Below are 24704 nucleotides of genomic sequence, written 5' to 3' on the forward strand. Positions count from 1 at the left end.
AATAAATTTAACCTCTTTAAATAGGTTTCCATGGGCCTCTCTTCCTATAACTTGGCTTCCCTCACTGTCTTGATTTATGTGCCTTGCCTTTCCCATTCACTTTCGAGCAGGAGGAGCGCAGGAGGAAGTGGTTTATAAAATGACACAGTCAGAGGTTAAAAATCATTAGCAAAACGCTCACTATGAACTGAGTTTGATAATGCATGCTTTCATGGAGCATTTTCATTGAATGTAGATATTCTGCAGATATCCCTACAGGGATTTGATTGGCAACTGGAACTAGGAGCGAACCTATTGTAAGTCAAATGACTCCATATGGGGCTTCATAACATTGATTGAGGACTTGCAGTGGGCAATTTTAGTTATGGCGTGGATGCAAAGGTCACAATAAAGGTGACAGCTGGATGGGTCATCAAGGAGCTGCTTTTCTGAAAGCTTCTTGGAAGGAAAAGAGCCAAGAATATTGAGTGCTTGTCACTATGTGGGGGAGATTATAGGTGACTTACAAACAGTCTGCTTTATATTTTTCTGTTTTGCAAATTTTATCCAATGAACATTCTTTAATTTTATAACCATAAAAAGGCTAATTTTTGAAATGCCCTCAAAGCAGTTTCTCTGTATTCTGCAAACTTTTTGATGCCACAATACTCCTTCACAATTGGACAGCTTTATACATGATTGATCAGTTACTGAAGCATGAAACCAAATGTTTTACTTAGCACCCCCTTCTCTATAATGATTTTTACTCACAGACATCTGTTTTAGTGATATTTTAGAAAAGTGCTTCCAAAGAAATCCTACCCAACCAAATGGACTATTGAATATTGATAAGGAGACACTATGTCATTTCATAATGTGTTTCTGAATTTCTGATCCCATTGGAACCTCTTCTCCACCCAGACAGGTTGGAGAGGGGGAGCCTGATCCCACTAAAGGCTGAGGAATGGGATCCTGGGCATTCAGCTTCTGAGCTGGTGGCCTCTAGTTCATAAAGAAGCATTGGGACTGGAATGTGAGGGTTCTTGACTCTTCAAAAACTTTTTTCTCTTTTATAAATAGCCTTGGCTTTAAATCAAATCCCTTACTTTCCTCAGACCTCTGTTTTTCTACCCAAAAAACCTTAGATGCACTTGTAAGACATTCTGTAATCACTGAGTAGCTGCACTACAACCCACTTTTCTCCCCGTACACCCCAAGACTGTCAGGTTAGCAGGGTAAGGTCTTACCAGAGCCTACCTCCAAGGGCACACTTGTCAGGGGTTTTAGGCATTGAGACCAAACTCAGCAAAACCTCGGAGCTGCTGAGACTGAAGAATGACTGGAGAGAAAAGCTCTCCTCTGCCGCACAACTTTCCCATAGGCGTTGAGCAAAGGGAAGCTCTGGAGGCCGGAACGTTCACATTACAGTGCATGTTCAGTGTGGCTGTTTCAATGGATCAGGTCAATTCTCTTGGAACTCATAAATCTTAAGAAAAATATTTCTTCAGGAAGGGGAAATTCATACTGAATAATTTAGAGGGGCAGATGTCTGTCCTGAGCGGGCCTCCACCAGTGCATTTGGGAAGGACTGAGCGGCCCCCTCTTCTGGATCCCCTCAAGGCCTCTGCCTGAACTCAGGCATTATGGTGAACTGTGAAGCCGTGGAGAGGACAGGCTGGATAATGCAGGGCTGGCAGGATACCCGCAACCTCATCCACCACATAATTAAAGGAGAAAATACCCACACGGACAAGCCCGCCCCGAAGTGAAAGGCCTGATATGTTTTTTCTGAGCATCGTTGTATTTTTAGTTGTGGTTCAAGGACAATTTGAGTGAATGATGGTTGTTTTCATTGCTAATGTGTCTCTTTCTCCTGGCAGCCTGAGAATATCCTGTGTGTGAATCGGGATGCTAAGCAAATAAAAATTATTGATTTTGGATTGGCCAGAAGGTACGTCTATTTGGACATAGATATATGAATGGAGTTAGGGGACATGATGGGTGCCCTGTCTTTGCAAATGTATATCTGATTTGCTCCTTGGTTTTGTGATCTCATTTATAATTAATTTAACAAAATATATGTTTGGCCTTAACTTGCTAAATTTGAGATTTGAGTGTTTAGACGTTTCTACAATGCATGCAATAAAAAGTATAAAAAATTAAAACCTAATACAGTGAAGTTTATTAAATTAGAAGCCATTAATTTAGCATTGGCAAGAGTTTGTCCTCATCGTTCATATTTTTTCCATCTGTACAGAGAAGATTTACTTTAAAAATATTAGCAACGTAAACATGATTGCAAAGGGTTCTGGCACATAAAAGCTTCTTCAGGGAACAAAGCGTTTACGTGGACACGTTAACAATTCAGCACATTAACGATGCGTATAAAATGGATGTTGTAAATTATTGCAGCACTCTGTTTATTCATTAATACGGCTTTATTTGAGTCATCCCCATGTCAATGCCTGTATCAATTTTCCTCTTGTCATCTTCTGTAATTCAGATGCTCTAATTATTCACAGCAGCTTCTCCCACAACCGGTTCAGCTTATGAAGATTTTCTAGTATGAATTTTGACTTTAAAGTTTTCTGGGGCCCCTTTACAAGTTTTTGACACTCTTGCTTAATGGCTTGATTTTCTTTAATGTTTATTTATTTGAGGTTTGCTGTATGGCTGAAGTTATTTTGTCTCATAGACTGCCTCATTTCAATGTTCATGATTTTTGATTGACACTTCCATTCTTCCATTTGTCTCTTAAATTCCAGATACAAACCCAGAGAGAAGCTGAAGGTGAACTTTGGAACCCCAGAATTTCTCGCCCCTGAAGTTGTAAACTATGATTTTGTTTCCTTTCCGACGGACATGTGGAGTGTGGGGGTCATCGCCTATATGCTGTGAGCAGCTCTCCTCTCTCTCTTACCCTTTTCCAACTTCATCCGTATTTTCTGAGATTTTGCTATTTGATCTCCTAAATGACTCAGGCTAGTCTCACCCCTCAGAGGTGACATGCTTGGCGTTTGCCATCTGACCATGTAGTAGCACTTTGAAAGCTGTAAAGTACTTTAAAGAGGAAGCTGCACTCTTCTTTGAGATTCATATTCTGTTGTTGTTGGTGTCTTTTTTCTTTTTTTCTTGAGAGGGAGTCTCGCTGTCACCCAGGCTGGAAGTGCAGTGGTGCGATCTCGGCTCACTGCAACCTCCCCCTCCTGGGTTCAAGCAATTCTTCTACCTTGGCCTCCTGAGTAGCTGGGATTACAGGCACGTGCCACTGCGCTTGGCTGATTTTTGTATTTTTAGTAGGGACAGGGTTTCACCATCTTGGCCAGGCTGATCTCGAACTCCTGACCTCATGATCCACCCATGTCAGACTCCCAAAGTGCTGGTATTACAGGTGTGAGCCACCGGGCTTGGCCTTTGCTGCTGCCTTTATTGCCACAGTTGTTGAATTAGGAGTTGGGTGGAGGTGGCAAGCATTTTCCTGATTGCAATAATATATTATAAAATTACACTTCAGGATTAGGTTATTTTCCTTCTCTCACTTTTAAAAGGCAGAACCGAAAAAGCAACTTATATGGAAAGGGGTTGAGGCTGTTTAAAAAATACTCACTCTGGACCCTGTGTCCTCCAGACTTAGCGGTTTGTCCCCTTTCCTGGGTGACAATGATGCTGAGACGCTGAACAACATCCTGGCCTGCAGGTGGGACTTGGAGGATGAAGAATTTCAGGACATCTCAGACGAGGCCAAGGAGTTCATCTCCAAGCTTCTGATTAAGGAGAAGAGGTAATCCAAGTTTTGCCTGTGCTCTGGGCAAAGTAGGGACAATCAGGAAGCAGTGCGCACCACCAGGGCTCTTAGAATTCATTCCCTGATAATGTCTGTGATGCTTGAGCAAAGTTGTAGGTAGGATGAGGTTTGATCCTCTTGACCCAATCTACTGAGATCTGGGGCTGCTTTGGTCATGAAGCTACACAAACCTTTCTCCTGCCATTCACCATGCAGCTATATACAAGTCATGGGCTCCTGCTGGGCCTCAGCTGACTCATTGACAAAATGAAGGGCTTGGGAGAAGTTATTTCTAGGATTCCTTTCACCTCTGCGAAGCTGTATATGGTTCTGTGTAGCTGAATCTTTTAGCTACCATTTCACTGGACAACCTACTACAGGCCAGATCATGCCAAGTGCTTTGTAGACATTCTCTCTTTTAACGACCACCCCACTCCCAACTCCATGAGGCAGAGATGAGGTAGAAGATCCCAAGAGGTTTGGTCCGTGATCACACCGCTAGTAATTGGCGGAACGGAGGCTCAAGCAAGTAGTTCTCCTTCCCCCAAGGCCACACACTTGGCTGTTATTTATTACATGGCCATCTATTTTCTGTCATGCTAAAACCACATTAATTCAAAATTCAGTGGATGAAAAAGAGTAACATTGAAATATAGGGATCTGCATTTTAGAATCATAGAGGGAGAAGGGCATTGTGATTTTAACCCATCAAACACGCTGTTTCAGATGGCTTTATAACTAAACCATGTAACGATTGAAGCAGTTGAGATTTTCAGGGCCAATAGCACCTGCTTTATCATTTTATTATCTTTACGGCTTTAAAGTCATTAATACACATGGCCAGGAATCAGTAGGTAGGAGGGTGTCACAGGGAGTGGGGAAACAGTGTGGGCAGTGGGTGTGGCACGGAGCCTGGCAGGAGATGCTTTCTTCAAGCGTTGATCACCTACTGTGTGCCAGGAAATGCGTTGTGTGCATAAATCCAGTCCCTGCCTTTAGTAACTCACCATCTAATCAAAGGGATAAGGTATTTTTTATTTTATTATTTTTTAAGGTATTTTTTAAAAAGATGTAATAAAATGTAATTAAACTGAGTCTCAGGATGAGGAGAACCTAGCCAGGTTAAGAATATCAGTAAGACAGGAGGGACAATTCATAAATAGTGGATTAATAATAATAATAACCTTGGCTGTCACTGTGCCTTTCTGTCAAGGCACAATATAGCCAAGGTTATTATTACTGGCACATGACCCTACCCAAGGCAGTGAATAGATGGAAACTGTAAGCCCTATCAAATCTTTGGAGGATGAGAAATCCATATTTACTGTGAACCTGTTTTACATGTGTACTTTCATGTGTTATCTTATTTGGCTTCTGGATAATCCTGTGGTCTGTAGAGACTATCATTTTACAGATGGGGAAACTGAGGCTTAGAGCAGTGCCACAGTCACATGGCCAGCTCCGAGCAGATGCAGAGGTGGGCCCAGTGGGCTCTGGTGCCACTCATCCTTTCAGTCTGAGGGCTTCATTAATGCCCAAGGAGCATCAGATACACATTTGGGCCAATGGCAACTGGCTTAGAATTCCAATCAATGTTTGGATGAAATGAAAGCCAAAAGCCAAACTCCACTATCATAGAATGAATTTCTGGGGTACAAAAATAAACTTGAAATGGTATTCAAAGTTTAATTATTAGTACAATGTTATTGTTAACTTTTTAATAGCCAGATTTTAAAAGTTTGACACTAGAGTACAGAATCATCGTTTTTCACCTTGGTCAGCCATTGGAATGCTCCGGAGGTCCAGTACTGAAAATTTATGACACTAAGCAGAATCACACTTCCACCTGAGGCTGGTGGCGCTCAAGAGGTTTTTAAAAATTACCTCCGCCTGTTTTGGGCACTATAATGGTGATGTTCTCTCCAAGTTCACTGACTGTAATACTCATCTCCTCTTCAAATCTGATACTTAAATACTTTGGTATCTGATGAAGTGGTTGCATTGAAGCGATCCTACAAAGTGAAGCTTTCGTGCTGCTTGAAACTAAATCTTTGCCTTCAGATTGTTGCATTCACTTACAGCTTTTATTTTCAAAGGTTATTTGTTTTAATGTGATAAATGTTAGCACATCAAACAAATTTATAGCACTTAGAATTCAAATATAATAAATCAATATTATTCTTTCTCATATTATTTTCCAAAATTATATAAACCTTTGCTAGCTCCAAAAGGATATTGTTTCTTCATAAAAGTTTCTAATGGTCCTTCTCTTCATAATTACATTAATTCTATTTCCCTACAAAAGTTAGTAATATTTATTATTCAGAAATTTTAATACACAAATTGCTTTGGCAATCATCAGGAATCATTGTAGCATTTCATTCTTACAGTAGTAAATATATCTTTATTTTTCAACTGACTGATAGGAGTTCACTTTACTAAGCTCAGATGTTATATCACAGAAATGGTTCTATTTGACAGTAAATGTTTAGTTATTAAGAAGAATTTTGATTATTTGCCTTGTTTGTCCTTACTAATGTTATCCTGATTGGATTTGGTAGTCACCTATGCCATCGTTGACAGCATACAATCCAAGAGAGGGCAGAATTGACCATGAGTTTGACATTCGGCCATCTGGCCTCCCAAAGGCAGAGGCTGGAGCTGAAACTGAATAGCAGCGACAGGCCTCCTTCGGCGTGTTTCTACTAATCACCTTCTGAATTTCCCTCTAGTTGGCGAATCAGTGCAAGCGAAGCTCTCAAGCACCCCTGGTTGTCAGACCACAAGCTCCACTCCAGACTCAATGCCCAGGTGACCACGGCTTCTTGCTCTTCCTCTTCTTCTCCTGTCTGTCAGTCTTTTGAAGATCAGATGCTAGAGTTATCTGAACCTTAAATGAGGTTCTTTCTCATTCCTTTTCTTGTAGACTGCAAATCTTGTCCTGGTATTAAATTACTGAAAATGCCTTTTTCATTTTTTTAAAATTTTATTTATTTTATTTTTATATTTATTTTTTGGAGATGGAGTCTTGCTCTGTCACCCAGGCTGGAATGCAGTGGCGAAATCTCTGCTCACTGCGACCTCCGCCTCCCAGGTTCAAACGATTCTGTTGCCTCAGCCTCCAGAGTAGCTGGGACTACAGGTACGTGCCACCGCGCCCAGCTAGTTTTTTGTATTTTTGGTAGAGATGGGCTTTCACGGTGTTAGCCAAGATGGTCTCAGTCTCCTGACCTTGTGATCTGCCCACCTTGGCCTCTCAAAGTGCTGGGATTACAGGTGTGAGCCACCACACGCCCAGCCAAAATGCTTAAAAAAAATTTTTTTTTTGAGATGGAGTTTTACTCTTGATGCCCAAGCTAGAGTACAATGGCACAATCTTGGCTCACTGCAACCTCCACCTCCCGGGTTCAAGCAATTTGCCTGCCTCAGCCTTTCAAGTAGCTGGGATTTACAGGCATGTGCCTCCATGCCTGGCTAATTTTATCAGTAGAGACAGTTTCACCATGTTGATCAGGCTGGTCTCAAACTCCTGACCTCGTGATTCACCCACCTCAGCCTCCCAAAGTGCTGGTATTACAGGTATGAGCCACTGCACCCGGCCTTAAAATGCTTTTCTGAGCAGTTTGCGTTTTAAAAATAATGTATTTGTTGTTTGGTAGAGTATTTTCACCATAACTGTTTATTATTAAATTATTAAATCCTTTATAAAATGAATTACTTCATTGTCTTATGTGCACATACATACACACATATAACCTATAAACATATAAAGTTCTGGACAATATATAGTAATGTCCATTCAGGAGAACTATGCCTCCTTTAAACGAAATTCAGAATTCTAAATTCTGTGCTTACCTGGTTTGGTCTGCACTGGGCACCAAATCTTAACTCTAATACTCCGATCGTTCCAGCTACCTATACAAGCCTATGTGTAGGAGACTTAGACTATAGACCGAGTATTGGGAATAAGCAAGCCCTCACACTGTAGTCACTTCTTACAATGAAATCTCCATCTACTCTCATTGCCTTGATTACCAGATGTTTATATTACAACTTCCTCATCTGACTCTTTGGCGCAGATATCTTTCCTAAGCTGCAGGTCCATATGTCTTCCTGTGTACTAGACGTTTCCACCTGGATCTTCCCATCCCTAAACTAATCTCATTTCCCTGCACCTTGCCTCACCGTCAGTGACCCTCCTAGGGAAGGATGTCCATGGAGCGGCCTCAGCCAGGTCTGGGCATCTTCTTTGTTTCCTTCCTCTCCCTTGATCCCCCATCGTATGTTTAATTTACATCCATGTTTTGTACCTGATATCCCCTACTTACCTCTGGAATCTGTCTATTTCTCTCCATTCTCATGGTTACCGCGGCCTGTGACATGCCTCCCCTGTGTGACTGCAGCCTCCTAACTGGCTTCTCTGCCTCCTTCATGTTGTCTCCATCCAAATAATTGTGGATTATATAATTAACACAGAAACAGATGTGTAATACCTAAGTAACTTTACTAAACATCTTGGATGTTCAACTGGTAAGATGCGTTACAGGCAAGATGTCATGCAAGCCTTTGGGCCCACTGGGACTGGTCTCACATGCCCATCAGTTAGGGTGGCTGGTGCCCTGCCCTGGCATAGCATGGGTTTGATACATTTTTGTTTCTTCCACCTTTGCTCCTCATCCTCTCCATTTCCTGAGGTTTTCGAATGGAACTTTTTCACTGACCAACAAGCCTTGGAATGACTATGCTTAGGTACTCACTTTTTCCACATCCAGTTTTTATTGAAATTAACTTTACTTCTAAATTCAGCATCGGCACTAAGTTTTATTTGTGTCTGAATATACCTTTCCTTGATAATTGGTACTGATGTCAAATAAAAATAGGCTTATTACCTAGTGGGTACCTCACCCAGACTACATAAACTGCTTATTAGGGTTACCAACCTATTTTGAGCCAATTTTCCACCAATGTATTTTTATCCAAGCTTATTGGTCTCCGAATACACTTTGACATGTCAGGACAGTATAGAAACCACGGCAGATAATTAATGACACTGTACAGTTTAAAAAGTGTTTAAGAATGTTTTTTAAAAACAACAACAGGTAAAATCACCTTTTGCATCCATCCATCTGCTGGTACCTGAAGTGAATAGATAGTTCAAGAGTGATGATGGATTTTTTTAAATGAAAAACAAGTTCCATTTTATAAATCTAGTTATTACAGTTATAATTATGCAGCATTGTGGAGGCACTCTTCTAACTGCTTTACAAAAATTAACTCACTCCTCATACCAACCCAAAAACAGGCACATTAGTGTCTGTAGCGGAGAATACTCAGGACCGGGGCTGAGCTCTGCAGTCCAGGTAGGGCCTCGCTGCTCCTCTTTCCTGCCGGTGACGGGCCCATCTGGAGTCCAGGTAGGGCCTCGCTGCTCAGCTTTCCTGCCGGTGGTGGGCTGCTGGGCGCAGGGGACCTGAGCGATGCTTCCAGAACCTTTCTTGCACCATACAGTTTTAGCGTTCCTGAAAGTCAATTTTCAAACTTAGTATATCTTACTTTTCAATGAAATATTGAGGCTGCAGTTTTCCAGAAGGCTTATTTATGGAATAATCTTGCTTCTGATATGTTTTACAAAATCAGAATTCACCTTTATGTTGAAAATTTAATTCTGATCCAAAACTTTACCATTTCAACCTAAATTCTATTTTTTAAGTCTTTCATATATTTTTCTTTGCCTCTTTGGCATCAAGCTTAAAAGCACTTACTATTTCGTAACCACTTTAATAGCATATTGACTGTCACTAAATTTAAGAAGGATTTTTTTTTCTTAGAAGTTAATATCCTAGAGTTCTCTGCTCTCTGTGTGTCACCCTCAAGGTGACATGCCATGGCTCACAGTCTTTCTTATGTCCCCAACCACCTGTGCATAACCTGTTTCCATCAGAAGCAGCTCTCAGCTGGGGTGGGGCAAAGCACTCCCAAACTACGAATCAACTAGGAATCTACTAGAACTCAGCACCTACTGCAGAATTAGCCAGGGTTCTGGGGCCAGAGGAAGGACCACTACACAAATTTGACATGGTTTCTTTCCCCCAGAACTACGAAGCCTCTGACCCTTCCTTCCCATTCTCAGTGTTAGACCTTGGCTCACGCCGTCTCAGTGAACTAATAAAATGACTCATGAACTGATATCCAGCCTTCACTCACTCTCTTCCCTAATCCATCAAATCATTAGTTCCTTAATTCCACCTCAGACATTGATTGAAAAAACCTTCACCCGTTCCCCATTGTCCATTACAGACTGGACCCAGTGGTAGTCAGGGCCTGCCCCAGGGCACCCCCAGCTCTTGTGTTGAGCCTCGTCTCCACTGCTGCCTCCAGAGCAGCCCACAAGTCAGTTCCTGTCTAAGGCCTATACCAAATACCACTGCTTTTCTCAGTCCTGAAACTGGAGACTCTTTCTTTGTCCTCTTAAATCTCTTTGTGGAATTTATATTACTGTTGTTACTGAATTTGAAAAGTTTTGGAAGAAGCCGTTTCTGTGTGTGACTCATCTTTGTAGTTGTGGAAGCCCCAGTATCGTGTGTGATAGAGCACTCATGCGCTGTATCAGCATGAGTTTTGGCAAAATACAACTGAGTGTGATGAGGTGCTGAGTTGTTTGGCCCTGACTCTAGGTGAGAGGGAAGGGTTATGTGACAGGGGCCTCAGGGGAGAGTGGACTCTGAGATGGACTCTGAGGCTGGCCAATGTGTCCGTCAGGGGCTTGCTGGCAATTTAAGCTTCAGCAACCTCTCTTGAAGAGCACCTTCTACTCAGTAGCAAGTGATTGTCTCTTCATGTGTTCCCGTTAAGTCAGGACCTGATGGAAATGTCCTAATCCTTCCCATGTGCCTTCTGCTTTCCCTAGAAGAAGAAGAAGAATCGTGGCTCTGATGTCCAGGACTTTGTGACCAAATAGTCTACCGGAGACACCCATTTGAAAGGTTAGTCTTGGGTCTCCTGAAGAGGTTTCTGTGAAGGCCTTAAGAGACAGGAATAAGAAATGGAACATTTGCTCACAGACTATGCAGGAAGAAGAGCAGCGTTTTGGCTGGTGTGGAGGGCCCTGAAATCAGACTGCTATGTCCACACGCTGGCTCTGCTGTTTCTTACTGGAGGAAGCTCAGTGCCTGACTTGTGGGTTGGGGAGAGTCTCACTTCCTAAGCTTCTTGAGTGGCTCCCATGAGAGCATCCAAGCAAAGCCCTGAGATCAGAGGCCTGGTGCATAGGAGGGATCAATAACCAGCCCAGGGGATGCTGGTGACTGTCTGAGGGTAATCCTTACGACAATGTGTGAGATCAGAGGAAGTGACACCCTCTTTTGTACAGATGGGGAGATTGAGTCTCAGAGACTCAGAGACTAAATAACACCCCCATGGCCATGCAGCTTGTAAAGGGTGCAGTGTGGTTCCATTGGGTGTATCTGAAGCTGAAGCCCATGATTTTTAGTCCCCGGAGCTGCATTCTGATCTTGACCCGCTCTACGAGCCCAAAGAATACCACCTCCTACACACCCAGACACATGCAGACCTCCACCCAGCTCAGGTGTTTTTGGAATTATTGAGAGATGGGTTTACATATGAATACCTTCTTTGATATCAATAATCTAGCCCAATGTAGCCCTAAAGGAGATGACTAAGAGGCACATGTACTTACAAAGGACTCTAAGAAAAGCCAACATTCATGTCCTTGCCGGGGGCCCTGAACCCCGCAGGGAGTCAGCTCCCTTATCTTGGGCAGAAAGTCCACAGCCATTCTTGCAGCTTTATGCACATAACTGCACAGGGTTGATGACTTGTGAGTGAGTTCTTGCTGCCCACTGGTCTTTTTTATTTTACTTATTTATTTTTTTGAGACGGAGTCTCGCTCTGTCGCCCAGGCTGGAGGGCTATGGCGCGATCTCAGCTCATTGCAACCTCCACCTCCCAGGCTCAAGCGATTCTCCTGCTTCAGCCTCCTGAGTAGCTGAGATTACAGGTGTGTGCCACCATGCCCAGCTAATTTTTGTATGTTTAGTAAAGATGAGGTTTCACCATGTTGGCCAGGCTGGTCTCGAACTCGTGACCTTAAGTGATCTACTTGCCTTGGCCTCTCAAAGTGCTGGGATTACAGGCGTGAGCCAATGGGCCCAGCCTGGTCTTAATCCTTTCTTCTGATAGGTATGTTTCTGGGCCTGAGGTTTCTGCATGTCTGACTGTACATATTTTTGTAAGCTGCCTTGAATTTTTTGTAGAATAAGATGGGGTAGAAATGAATCAGCACCTCATAGTAAAGGCCACACATCAGTGCTAGGAAAACACTTGGCCTTCAGAAGAAGGGACACTTACATATGCCCTGTCACTTATTTAGAAATCCATGAAAAGTGAACGGGAAGGCTTGTGCATTCTATTTACAAAGACCATTCTTGTTTGTCAAAAACAACAAGGAAATGAAAGTCTCCATAAGGTAGGAGGGAGTTCTGTTTCTTGTGAGGACAACCTGGAGCAAGAAAGGACCCTCGTGCCCCCAGGCCTGGGTTATGGCACTCAGTGAGGTGTCCTGCCCTGCGCCATGAGTGCCTGGATCCACAGGCAGCCAGGCTGTGTCCCCCCCTTTTCTCCCCCGCCTTCACCCTCTCCCCCAGAAGCAGTTTTGTCCCCAGTGACCACAAACCCCGAGGGTTTGCCACAAACCACCTTCCCACCATAAGGACTGGAGCCACTTTGGAGGCCTGCTGGGAACGAATTCACTGGGTGACAGGGTTGCATTCCAAGGCGGGCCTGCCGCCAGGGTCTGGCCGGGGAAGAATGAGGAGGAAATGGTGGTGGGAGGGGTAGAGTCCTTCCACACAGACATGGGTGCTTCCAACCCAATGTGATGGAAGACAGCAGCAGCCTAGGAAGTGATGGCTGTGCAGAGGACGAAGACGGCAATATCCGGACTGGCCACGCTGGGGCAGCGGGACACAGCCTCTGCTGGAGCTGCTTGAGGAGGGCTCCTGACAGCCATGGGCCTGGCTGCCTTCCTTTCCTGCACTCTCCAGCCCCATTTGGCCTCAGAAATTCACCTGAGTCACACCAAAGGCCAAGGAAGAATCATTTCAGATAACACGCAATCTGGATGCTTCCTAGTTTTCTTTCTTTCTTTTTCTCTCTCTCTTTCTCTTTCTTTCTCTCCTTTTCTTTCTTTCTTTCTTTCTTTCTTTCTCTTTCTTTCTTTCTTTCTTTTTCTTTCTTTCTTCTCTTTCTTTCTTTCTCTCTTTCTTTCTTTCTTTCTCTCTCTCCTTCCTTCCCTCCCTCTCTCCTTCCCTCCCTCTCTCTTTCTTTCTTTCTCTCTCTCTTCCTTCCTTCCTTCCTTCCCTCTCTCCTTCTTTCTTTTTCTTTCTTTCTTTCGAGACAGGGTTTTGCTTTGTTACCCAGGCTGGAGTGCAGTGTCATCAGTATGGCTCACTGTAGCGTCATCCTAGACTCAAGCGATCCTCCTACCTCAGCCTCCCAAGTAGTTGGGAGCAAAGGCATGAACTACCACACGTGGCTAATTTTAAATTTTTTTGTAGAGGTGGGGTCTCACTATGTTGCCCAGGTTGGTCTTGAACTCCTGAGCTCAAGTGATCCTCCTGCCTCTGCTTCCCAAAGCATTGGGATAACAGGAATAAGCCACCGTGCCCGGCCTACCTTCTTACTTTTTTTTTTTAAATTGAAACTTAATGTAAGATTTTTAACTCTGGGAGTGGCCTCGTTTGAGAAGTTCGAAAAAAAAAAGATTATTCTTCATAATAATATTCCTTGCCAGGATGAGATGGGTTTATGGCAGGATGTATTATGACGGAAAGCAAATTCGAGATAATGTTGATTTTAAAAATCTAGTGGTTGAAGATTATTCCTGTGGAAAAAGGAACGAGTTCCAGGCCGATAAATAAGGCATAATCCACAATGTCAATGGAGGCATATACACCTCCTGCAATTTGTTAGAGGAAACTCTCCCAAAATCAACCTGGTGGCATTTTGTTTCTGGTTACTTCCGTCGTATCTTTTGCCAACTTCTGGAATATAAATTTAGAGCACTTCTCAGATCCACAGGAATGATGGCGGGCAGCCGTGTGGGGGCCCCAGGTCAGACGTGGTTGTAAAGCAAATGGAAATGTCCCCACGCCTGAGGCTGCATTCTCCCTTTGATGCTGGGATCAACTGACCAGATGGACGGAGTGGCTGTACTTCAGATGAAACAAAGACGCCTTGTCCTTCAATACTGCAAATAGTACTAAAATATCTTGCACAAATTTACCCATGTAGCAAACTTGCATATGTACCTCTTGAACCTAAAATGAAAGTTGGAAAGAAAAAAAAATACCTTGCACAAACTAAAAAATAAAAAGCCCAACTCTGGTAAGTGGTGGAATCCATCAAGAGGTTTCTTTCTTTCTTTTTTCCTCTCACATACACACATACATTATTAAATAAATCATCTGTGGTTTTCCTAAGGGGCACAACCAACTAATTATAATTTTAAAAGCCCTGCTGAATTAACAAGATTCATATTTTGTTTGCTTTGCAGGAAAACTGCTGCGGTTGCTGCTGCTTTGAGAAAATTTTTGGAAAAATCAGCAGTTCTGATGCCTTGACCCCTATGATGACTGGTAGTCTTAGCAGGGGAGCCCTTGACCCTGAAATTGAACTTGAACTTGAACTGGAGCCTCTGCTGCGCACAGAGGAACACCCCGCACTGGGGTCCCGTCCCAGGTCGCAAACGCATCCCTGCATGGGGGGTCGTGATGTTGGGAAGATGTTTTCCTGCCATCTTGAGATTTTTTTACTTGTTTTTTAAATTTTTTGATCTTAGTCACTGGGGCAGGGGGTGCATTATGTTTGCTATTTCTCATATTACTACAGCTATCACACTTGAGATTTATTGGAGATTTTAAAACTGGAGAATGCATTGAGGGGAAGAAAACTGCTTTCAGCCATTAGACAATGCCTTTCAAAGAGGCAATTTGATGACCAGATAGAATTCTAAGTCCAGTGCACCCTTGAACACTTAGTTTCTCAGACTCTGTTGTTTTGGTTTGCTCTGAGGTCACATGACTACAATGGGTAAATAATTTTCTTGCTGGAACAGAAGCCATCTCTGAATTCTCAAACAAGAGGCATCAGCCACTGTGTGTTTCATTTATTCTGAATTGTCCCCCATGCACGTTTTCTTCCAAGTAGCTGATTCTGTTTTCACATCTGTACTTCCTGGAGCCTTCTGACTGACAGTTCATCCCCACAGAACAAATTAGTTTTGAGAGGTGATGCAGAAAGTGTATGTTTATGGTTGGTCTTTGAAATTCCAACCTTTGGAATAATGTCAACAGTCGCAAAGAGCTTTCCTCAAGCCCCAGTTGTCAACGAAAAGAGACGGGTCTGCACCTTCTGGAGAAAGACAGTGCTGAGCTCCCAATGTTGAAGTGACTTGGGAAATAACACTCAAGCTTCTGGGTAAACACAAACACTGACAAAGATCAAGTGCAGCCTCTCGCCCATGCAGTCTCACGGGACTCAGTGGTGATGAAGAAATCGCAGTCGCACACCAGAGGTGAGGGCAAATCTGCTAGGTCACCTGCTGGATGTGAGATTGTTGGAATGTTCCAGCCGGAAGGTTCCTATGCCTAGCCCATGTGCCATTTCATGGCAGATACGTAAGAAGGGAAATGGGCCCTACTGTAGATGGCTTATGGGATCTTGAAAGGAACTGGGCTTTAAAGAGTGAAAAACGAGTGTGTCATTTCCACAGGAAGGAGGGGCAAGGAAAAGCCCCACAAAATTCCCATTACCCGCTTAACTCCAAGCTCACCGCCCAGCTTCATGAGCTTTCCTCACATTTTCCATTTCCAAATAACTGTTGTGTTGACATCGGCTGTGTTAATGCCTCTGTTTTTATCCATCCGTCCTTCTGGGCTACTGTGGTCACAGTAGCAATGAAAGGTTTAAGAATTACTTGGTGGCCTCAGCAGGGAGGGCAGATTCACTTTGCATCAGCTTTCGCCCATTATCTCTCAGATCCACCTAAGGAATCCTTACAGCATGCCATGAATATGTGCAACATCTTTAGTCTCATATTTAAGGCAAGGAGAAGTAGAGATAGAAGGAAATGTGTGATTTGGTGAAGGCCACATGCAAATTTTGTGGTCGTGCTAGTTACAAAACTGACTGCTTTCTAGCCTTTGCTCTAACATCAGAATGCATTTCTTTCCCTCCTTTGGTCCTGCATTTATCCAAGGTTGGTTTCTTATGTTCCTATTATGTGACTATGCTTAAAATGTTTAGTTCCCTTAAAACATGCACACACACACACACACGCACACACAGCCCTGTGACTGAAGTGTTATATTACTGTGCTATCTTTAGCTGATGCTATTCATTGAGTCTGGAAAAACACAAGCCAGTGCATGCATTAATATTCAGTCGGACCACAGAGAGCTGGCCTCCACTCAAATGCTAAACAGGACACGAGGGTCTGATTTGAAGCCCCTTGTGGAAGGGCGTTTTCTGTCCTGTGGTATGGATTCTCTACCAAATCGAGCATGAGGCCTTTTGCACGATGTGCAATTTGCATCCACCTTCCCTTCTGACTCACACTGGCAGATCTCAGACCCTGCCACACATGGAAGAGACAGCTCAGGTCAAATGCAGGCATGCTTTCTTTGCCAAGTGAATCCACTGATGACCCTGCAGTGAGTGGGTGTGAGTTTTGTTTTGTTTTGAGGTTTAGAAAGGAGACTCTACTTTCAAAATGGGTCTTGTTTGATTCTGTAGTTAAATTTCAACATTTGGAATGGGAAGGCATCTCCATGCCAGCAGGGTGCCTTTTATATGAGTGCTGAGGGTAGTTTGCATTGCAGAGTTGATGATTACAGTCTAGAGTTACTTGAAATGAGAGATTATCAGTCTAGTGTTCATCCTGCCCACCCCCACCTCCATGCCTTTGTGTGGCTGCTCCAGCGAGCACTGGTAACTAGGTAGATTGCTGCTCTAATGGGAAAAGGGGGCTTTGCAAAGCGGAGGAATCAAGCCAGATGTGAGCATGGACTCAGAGAAGCTTGAGTCTGGCTAGACCAGGGCTATGGAGATCAATTTTTCCAACAGGTCATTAGGATTTGGGAGGCTGTATTTCTCCTCCACCCTCTTAATGGATGCTATGGCTTTGCTCACTCACTAGGCAGTTCCCAGTTTCTTTAGCAAATGGAGGAAATGAAGCACTGATGTGGCACTTCCCACTGCCTGGAGAGAAATAAAACTCGCAAGTTATTAAGAGGAGGCATGCCACATTGGTATCTGGAAGATACTAACACTTACCCAGAATCTAATGCTATTTAAAAATCAGGGGGGCATATATCCCCATTTGTTACAGTGGAAATTTTGGAAGACTCTCACCTGAACTAACTTGGGGAAATAATTTCTAGGTTGAAGTTGGTAACACTCATGTCTGTTGCGTGCCATAAGTTTGTTTTCAGTTATTTTGTCTGACTTGTTATTAATTTGCTTTCTTTCCTCAAAAATGTAAGTAGGCATGTTGCCATTGTTGCGGCTTGCTTTGATGTGAGTATGTTTGCAAAGATGTGTGAATGCTTACTTTTTATCCATTTTATGGAAATTAGCTAGAATTTTTTTTTTAAGAATCAAAATATGGATTTGATACCTAGGAACAGAATCAGCTCTTTATTTCATTCCTTTTTCGTTCCTTCTGCTTCCTCTGCCCCTCCCCCAGCCACCCAGCACGGGGTGCCAGTGAGCATGTGTGTACTGGGTTAGTTTGTGCTGGGGGCCAAATGACAGAACCCTGGTTGAAAATCCACTTGTAAAAGTGCAATTGAGAGGCAGCCTCAGGCCCCTGGAGTGCTGTGGTCCTGGGACTTGGTTCTTTCCTGTCCCTTGGCCGTCCTGTCGTCTCTGTGAGCTGCATCGTCACCAGGGTCCACTTCCCAGGATCCACAAAGCTTCCCCTTGCTTTTGCACTGTGTTTTACATTTTTTTTACTTCTTTCCTTTTTCTTAAGTTAGAATCGAAGTTTGTCTTCTCATACATCACCATGCTCCCTGAAAACCTTTTTGAGATTAAGACATTTTCTTACCAGAAGGCAACTTTCCATCTGTCCTAAAGGGAAGTGGGTTACTGGATTTATTAGATGTTGGGTTTCTGGATTAATTTGACTTCCTTACATAGCTTGGAGTCTGCAGTTTCTCAATTAGAAGCGTTCTATGTTTCTTTTTGCTCCATTTTAGTGGGCTGTGCTTTGTATAAGTGGTCTTTCTATGGGCAGTTTCACCTTCCGTGAAGGCTTATAACTCAACCACTGCTACTCATTTAGTAAAGCAGAAAGCACCTGCTATGTGAGCGTTCATATGTGGCCTAATGTGTGTTTTGCTGTCATCTCAGCTGATAGATGTGTCAGTCTTTCTGACTAGGTTTACTGGTGTTGGTAAGAAATAAAAAAAGAATTCATAATGTGGTGATTGTGTCTATGATGTCTATTTTAAATTTCCAAACTCAGTTTCATTTGGCTGTTTTTCTTTGCTTTATAAAGATGTGTAACAGTCATGTATATGTATTATATTGAAGAATAAACATGGACCTTATTTATCTTTTGATTAATGGGCTCAATCATTCAATGATGTTGTATTAGTCCATTCTCGAATTGCTCTAAAGAACTATCTGAGATTGGGTAATTTATGAAGAAAAGAGGTTTAATTGGCTCATGGCTCTGCAAGCTGTACAGGCTTCTGCTTCTCAGGAGGCCTCAGGAAACTTACAGCCATGGCAGAAGGTAAAGGGGAAGTAGGCACCATCTTCACATGGCCAGAGCAGGGGAGGGAGAGAGAGAGAGGGAGGGAGAGAGAGAGAGAGAGAGAGAGAGGTGAGGGGGAGGATCTACACACTTTCAAACCCCCAGATCTCATGAGACTCACTTGCTATCACAAGAACAGCAAGAGGGACGTCACCCCCATGATCCTGTCACCTCCCACCAAGCCCCTCCTCGAACACTGGGGATGACAATTCCACATGAGATTTGGGCAGGGTCACGGAGCCAAACCATATCAGATGTGAGCTTGGCAAATACAATGCAAACTCCTTTACTTCAGGTCTAACATGTCAATTCCTGTGACACTCAGAACCAAAGCGACCTAAAAGCTTCACACTTATCGGGACCCCAGACCTGTCCACAGTAACACTGGCCAGCCACATTGGGGAAAAACAACTCTCCCATTTGAAAACATGGTGGTTCCAATGTACCAAGACGAGGTTCAGGGTGTTTTTTTCCCTATTAACACACAAATATTGACTGAGATTTATGTGAAGTGTCTAGCTCCAGAGGATATTTAATGAATTATTAAGGCAATTAGTAGCAATTCAACCCCTTTCATGTCTGTTAGTGATTATTCCTTAAACACTGAAAAGTGTCTGCTTCAAAAGTCCCAACGCTGAGGGACCCCAGTATAAAGCAGCCACCATAGGCCATTGCATCACTTTCTGTGCCCATTTCTTGTCTGGAGATGGGACTGTTCTCTCCCAGGCCTGCATGTGAGTCTGTGGTTGACGCCTGGATCTAGGCAAACACTCCCATCTCAGCCCAGCGGTGATCAACTCTCCCAGCAGCAACAAGACCCCCAACCCTGGTCTGGCTTGAGGCAGGCCCACTGGGCTTTCTGTTGCCTGTATTGCAAGCAGCAGGGAGGGATGGGGCTTTGTGTTCTCACATGAAGCAATCTTGCCTAGAACCCAGTCTTTTCCCACTTGGACTTCTAGCTAAGGCATTCTGATTTCTTCCCCAAAGTGAGGAAACCTTCTTGGCCCTCCTGCCATCATTGGTGCAGTTCCCAAAAGATGACCCCAGCCATTCCCAGAACAGATTCTCAGTGCTGGAGTTTCAGGGCCTGTGACTCAGAGAGAAGGGTAGCCATCTTCTTCCCTGGCCCTTCTTGGCCTCTCCCAGGGTAAGGTGGATGGTGGAGGGTGAGGGGGAGGGTGTCTCCTTCACCATGCCCACAGAGGGAGGGTGCTGAATCCCTTTACCACTTGCCTTCCCACTCCCAATTTGGAAAGGGGATGCCAGCCCCACCCCGTGATCCTAAGCCATTAGGAAGACTGGTTCCCGCTGCTCATCCTTCAGTCATTTCTCTCTCCTGCTCCTAATTTAGGGTTTCCCCAAGAGCTTGTAATCAGCGCTCTCCAGACAGCACCATGAGGACATAGGGTCTCATGAAAGATACTCATCTGAATTCAGCTGGCTCAGGACCTCACAGCTCACCTGGTTATTTCTAGAGACCTCTAAAATATTCTAACATGAGTTTAGCATTTAGTGTGTCAGAGAGAATGGGCTCTTCTGGCAGGATACACCCCCACCCGCTGGGCACTTCCCTGGTCCACCCTGACAGACACAGACACCCCTGACAAGGATGCGGCTTCCTGGCATCAACCAGGAAGTGAGAATCACTGGGGACTACTTTGTAGGTCAGTGATCATTGTCTATCCCTGGCTCCCCAATGACACACGTCCCTCTCCATGCACGGCACAGTCACCCACTCCTGGATCCACCCTCTGGACTCTTGCTTTTATCTTCTGAGTCATTCTCCCTTTTCCATGAAGGTTAGTCTGTGTGTGTAGGTTTCTCAATTTACTTCCTGGTGGTGGAAGTTTGGGAGCACAAAGGCCTCTTTTCTCTTTATGGTCGTTGCCTGTTTCTGTCCAAACTGGTGGTGCTTCAAGCAACGTAAGTCAAAACTTTCTAGGCCTCCTGTGAATTTTGCTGGGGTTCACTTCATTAGACAAGGATTACACTCACCATTCAAGATAAGCTCTTCTTTACCCTGAACTTCTGCTGAGCCTATTGAGGCTTCTGCTGAGGGACAACACCCTTAAACACCTTAGAAGCCCTATTGTTTGACTGAATAATTCTCTAATGCACTGTCTTGAATATTTCTGAGGTCTTAAATCATTTTAAATTCTTGGCTTTCATATTTAGACCATGTTTTCTTTAGAATGTCCTGGATTTGATCTTTACCTAGAAGTCATTTCTTAATTGTAGCATCATTTGTTGTCCTTAGAGGTTGGAATCTTTTTAAAAAATCATTTTTTCTTCAAAAGTCTTTACTTTATCCCTGTCTTCTCACATTTTATTACAAGCAGCAAAAAGAAACCTGGAAGACTTTCAGCACTCTTTGGAAACATCCTGAGTTAGATCACACAGTTAATTAGGTAAATTTTTTAATTTCTCCATTATTGCAGGTGACAGTGTTGCTAAACTTTCTACCAGCACATAACAAAAATTTTTTTTTCTCCAGTTTCAAATAAAATTTTCTTCACTTTTCTTTAAACTCTCACTGTCAACCTCCTCAACGATCATGAATATGTCAGGAAACACTCTTCAGGCCTCTTCAAGCTTTCACTAATACTTTTATCAAAGTCTGTTCAGCTTATTTCCACAGCCTGGTTCCAATGTCTCTCCCACCTTTTCGATTTTTTTTATGGCAGTACTCTTTTGAGTATTGTCAAATCCTGACAACACCAGTACAATAGGCTTGTTTATAATTCTGAAGCTCTATACATCCTCTTCCCTTTGTCTAAAACATTTTCCACTAATCTTACCTGATAAATACCCAGATCGCACCATCCTTCCCAACCTAGGGTAAAGTCCTTACGTCTTTGTCACATCTTCTATTAATGTATGTTTCTTTAGTAGCATTTGTCACATTATTTTCTAACGTTATGCTTTTTAATTTTGGCCTGGCTTCCCTCCCCATCATAAATTCTTTGAGTGCAGAAATTAGGGTATTATTTTTGGCATATTTATCCCTTTTCTCCCCAAGTCTCAGTAGAGACATTCTTTAAGTGCATGTCTTTATTTTACTGAATTTGAAATGAGAACATTTCAACACCACTAGCAAAACTTACTGAATAAACTTCCAAAATGTTTATAATTATTTTTTTCTTTTAATTTAGACATTTTTCTTCTCTTTCCATGCCTCATCAGGTGATTGATAACAAAAGTATAGAATGTTATAAATAAAGTTTTCTTTTCCATGTGTATCCACGATTTTAAACTTTTTCATATATATATATCCATACATATGCTTTAAAATACACCAACTTGAGAACAACCTAACATGAAAATTCATAATTCTTGCTAATTAATGTCTGAACTTTTTTCCCCTCAATTATTTCACACACCTGTTCACTGTAAATTTTCTCAGCAATTTTTATATCATATTAATGCTACCCAGAACTTGGACGCACACTTGAAGTTTTTCTGTATTTTAATTATTTTCAAATTAATTTTAATATTCTGGATAATTTCAAGGTAACCCATATGTTTAATAAAGTTGAACTTTATATTTCAAAATATGATGAAGTATTCCTAAGGTTTCAAAAGCTCATGTATGGCCTGGTTTTAGAAATGCTTTTAAAATAGTCTTTAAAAAAATTCTTTCACCTTCTTATTTGTCCCAAATCTTATTGTTTCATAATTAACTTAGCAGCTTGTCTTGTGTGCAGTAGCTCACAGATTTCCAAGATGAAACATGGTTTTCGCTACCCTGCCAAACCTACCTTCTGCCAACTTCCCTTAAGCCAGATTCCACAGTCTTGGTCACTGTTCTGCTGCAACAGTGTTCACTCTCCTTCTGCCTCACTCGCCAGTTCCATCGCTCTGGGTTGTGCTGTCTTACAAATGTGGCTAACATCCACGTTTCTTAAAACATCAACTGTTACTTGGTTAAGGTGCTTCACAACATTAGAACATTGTTAATACCATAAAGAGGAACAAATCAGATAATGATTGTTCCTGTTGTGACAATCTATTGGGACTTGTGATTTTCAAAATAATACCACTATAAAGTATAGGATAAGAGGAGGTCTTGTTTATATTGGCAAAACGAGGTTTCCATTTGCTCAGAGTAAGCAGTAAATGATTTATTGCTTAGCCTTTATACAGTAGTTTATATTGCATAGGAACTTAATAGTCATTTTTATTAGTGATTGGTAACTATTGTGTAGTAACTGTACAGGGGCACCTAGGTAACCAAAAAAAAAAAAAAAATCAGGCTTAGAGAGTATATATGGTACATGGACTCTCTGTCTTTAAAAAGTTTATTGTATTTCTTATGTACACTTAACGCACATACACATTCATCCCCAGACTTACGAACAGAAGACAATGGAGAAAAATTAAATTAAGATCAAATAGAAACTGATTTAATCAATATGAACGTAAATTAAAGGACCAAACTCCTAGACCAATTCTTGCCTACTCATCATTTCCAATTTCTGTTTATTGCAATAGAGGCTGATATGATGATAACCACCTGGAAACAATGAGATACACAAAGTAATTAATAAGATTCTGAAGATGCTTACTTTGAAATATGCCTAAAACCTATGCATGTGAATGACTTGTACTCAAAATAGTCATCCTCTATGGGTAGGTACTTAATCTGATTATGTTTTCTCTACTTCATGCATACTTGGAATTCCTCTTCAGGAACTACCCTTTGTTCTGTTTCATAAATTCCTCTTTGAAAATCAGTATAATTTATTTAATGACCACTCCTAGTGTTTAGCCCAACAATGGGATCATTAGCCTCACTCATCACCTTATTCATTAATACATCTCCAAATTACTTGTGTTTTCAAAAATTATATACAACATCCAAATGTAAAGAGCTACCGTCATTCAAGATATTTTTAAAACTCTAATTGCTACCCTAAAAAATATTCAGGAAAAGTTCCAAAATGGTTTTCAAATATGGTAGAACAATTGAATAGATAGAACTTGCAAGTTACTTCCATAATGGTAACCACATGCATTTCTAATATGGGTGTTTACAGATATAAATTTCCTTATAAGCACTGCTTTAGCTGGATTCTGTAAATTTTGATATATTTCATTTAATTTTCATTCATCTCAAAATATTTTCTACTTTCTTTGTGATTTCTTTTCTGGCTACTTGGTTATTTAGGAGTGTGTTTCTTAATTTCCACGTTTGTGAATTTTTCAAATTTCCTTCTGCTATTGATTTCTAGTTTAATGGCTTTGTGATCAGAGAACATAATTTCTATAATTTCAATCCTTTAAAATTTTTCAAGGCTTGTTTTATGGCCTAACATGTAAACTATCCTGGAGAGTGTTGCTTGTGGGCTTGAGAAGAATGCGTATTTTGCTGCTATTGGATGCGATGTTCTGCAGATGTTTGTTAAGTGTAGTTGGTTCAAAGTATTGTTTAATTCTTCTATTTTCATGTTGATCTTCTGTTTGTTTTATTTATTATTGAAAGTGGCATGTTGGCCTTACCAATTATTATTGTGAATTGTTTCTCCTTTCAGTTTTGTATGTTTTTGCTTCATGTATTTTGGAATTTTATTGTTATGCATATATAAATTATAATTGTCTTCCTGATGAATTGATCCTTCTAGGATTAAAAAAAGTCCTTTGTTTTTCTAGCAAAAACTTATTTTCTTAAAGTCTATTTTTGTCTAATAATGGAATAGCCACTTCAGTTTTCTTTGGGTTACTGTTTGTATGTGTATTTTTTCATGCAAACTTTTAATCTAAAGTTGGTCACTTCCAGACAGCATATAGATCATGTTTTTTAAAAATGTCTTTCTGCCAATATCTACCTTCTAATTGGAGTATGGAACACATTTGCATTTAATGTGAGTACTGACAAAGCAGGATTATACATCTGTCATTTTGCTTTTAGTTTTCCATATGCCGTATCATTTTCCTAATCTATTTCTCTATTACTATTTCATTTTTTATTAAACAGATTTTTTTAGTGCAGCATTTTGGTTCCTCAAAGTTTTAACTACATTTCCTTCCTTCCTTCCTTCCTTCCTTCCTTCCTTCCTTCCTTCCTTCCTTCCTTCCTTTCCCTTCCTTCCTTCCTTCCTT

The 24704-nt window shown here is 41.9% G+C and overlaps 1 protein-coding gene across 2 annotated transcripts in view; it reads left to right on the forward strand.

Annotated features, from left to right (window-relative positions):
• MYLK4 (myosin light chain kinase family member 4) overlaps positions 1–18408 on the forward strand; it is a 110450-nt gene extending 92042 nt beyond the window's left edge. For both annotated transcript variants that reach the window (XM_037727472.1, XM_017497503.2), the window contains 6 exons: positions 1860–1930; positions 2745–2873; positions 3608–3760; positions 6496–6574; positions 10671–10746; positions 14337–18408. In XM_037727472.1, the coding sequence (XP_037583400.1) occupies positions 1860–1930; positions 2745–2873; positions 3608–3760; positions 6496–6574; positions 10671–10721 (483 nt within the window). In that variant the 3' untranslated portion in view covers positions 10722–10746; positions 14337–18408. The remainder of the gene's footprint in view (positions 1–1859; positions 1931–2744; positions 2874–3607; positions 3761–6495; positions 6575–10670; positions 10747–14336) is intronic.
• The last annotated feature ends 6296 nt before the right edge of the window (positions 18409–24704 follow it).

The sequence above is a fragment of the Cebus imitator genome, unplaced genomic scaffold (genome assembly GCF_001604975.1).
Source record: "Cebus imitator isolate Cc_AM_T3 unplaced genomic scaffold, Cebus_imitator-1.0 Scaffold231, whole genome shotgun sequence".
In the NCBI taxonomy this organism is placed as follows: Eukaryota; Metazoa; Chordata; class Mammalia; order Primates; family Cebidae; genus Cebus; species Cebus imitator.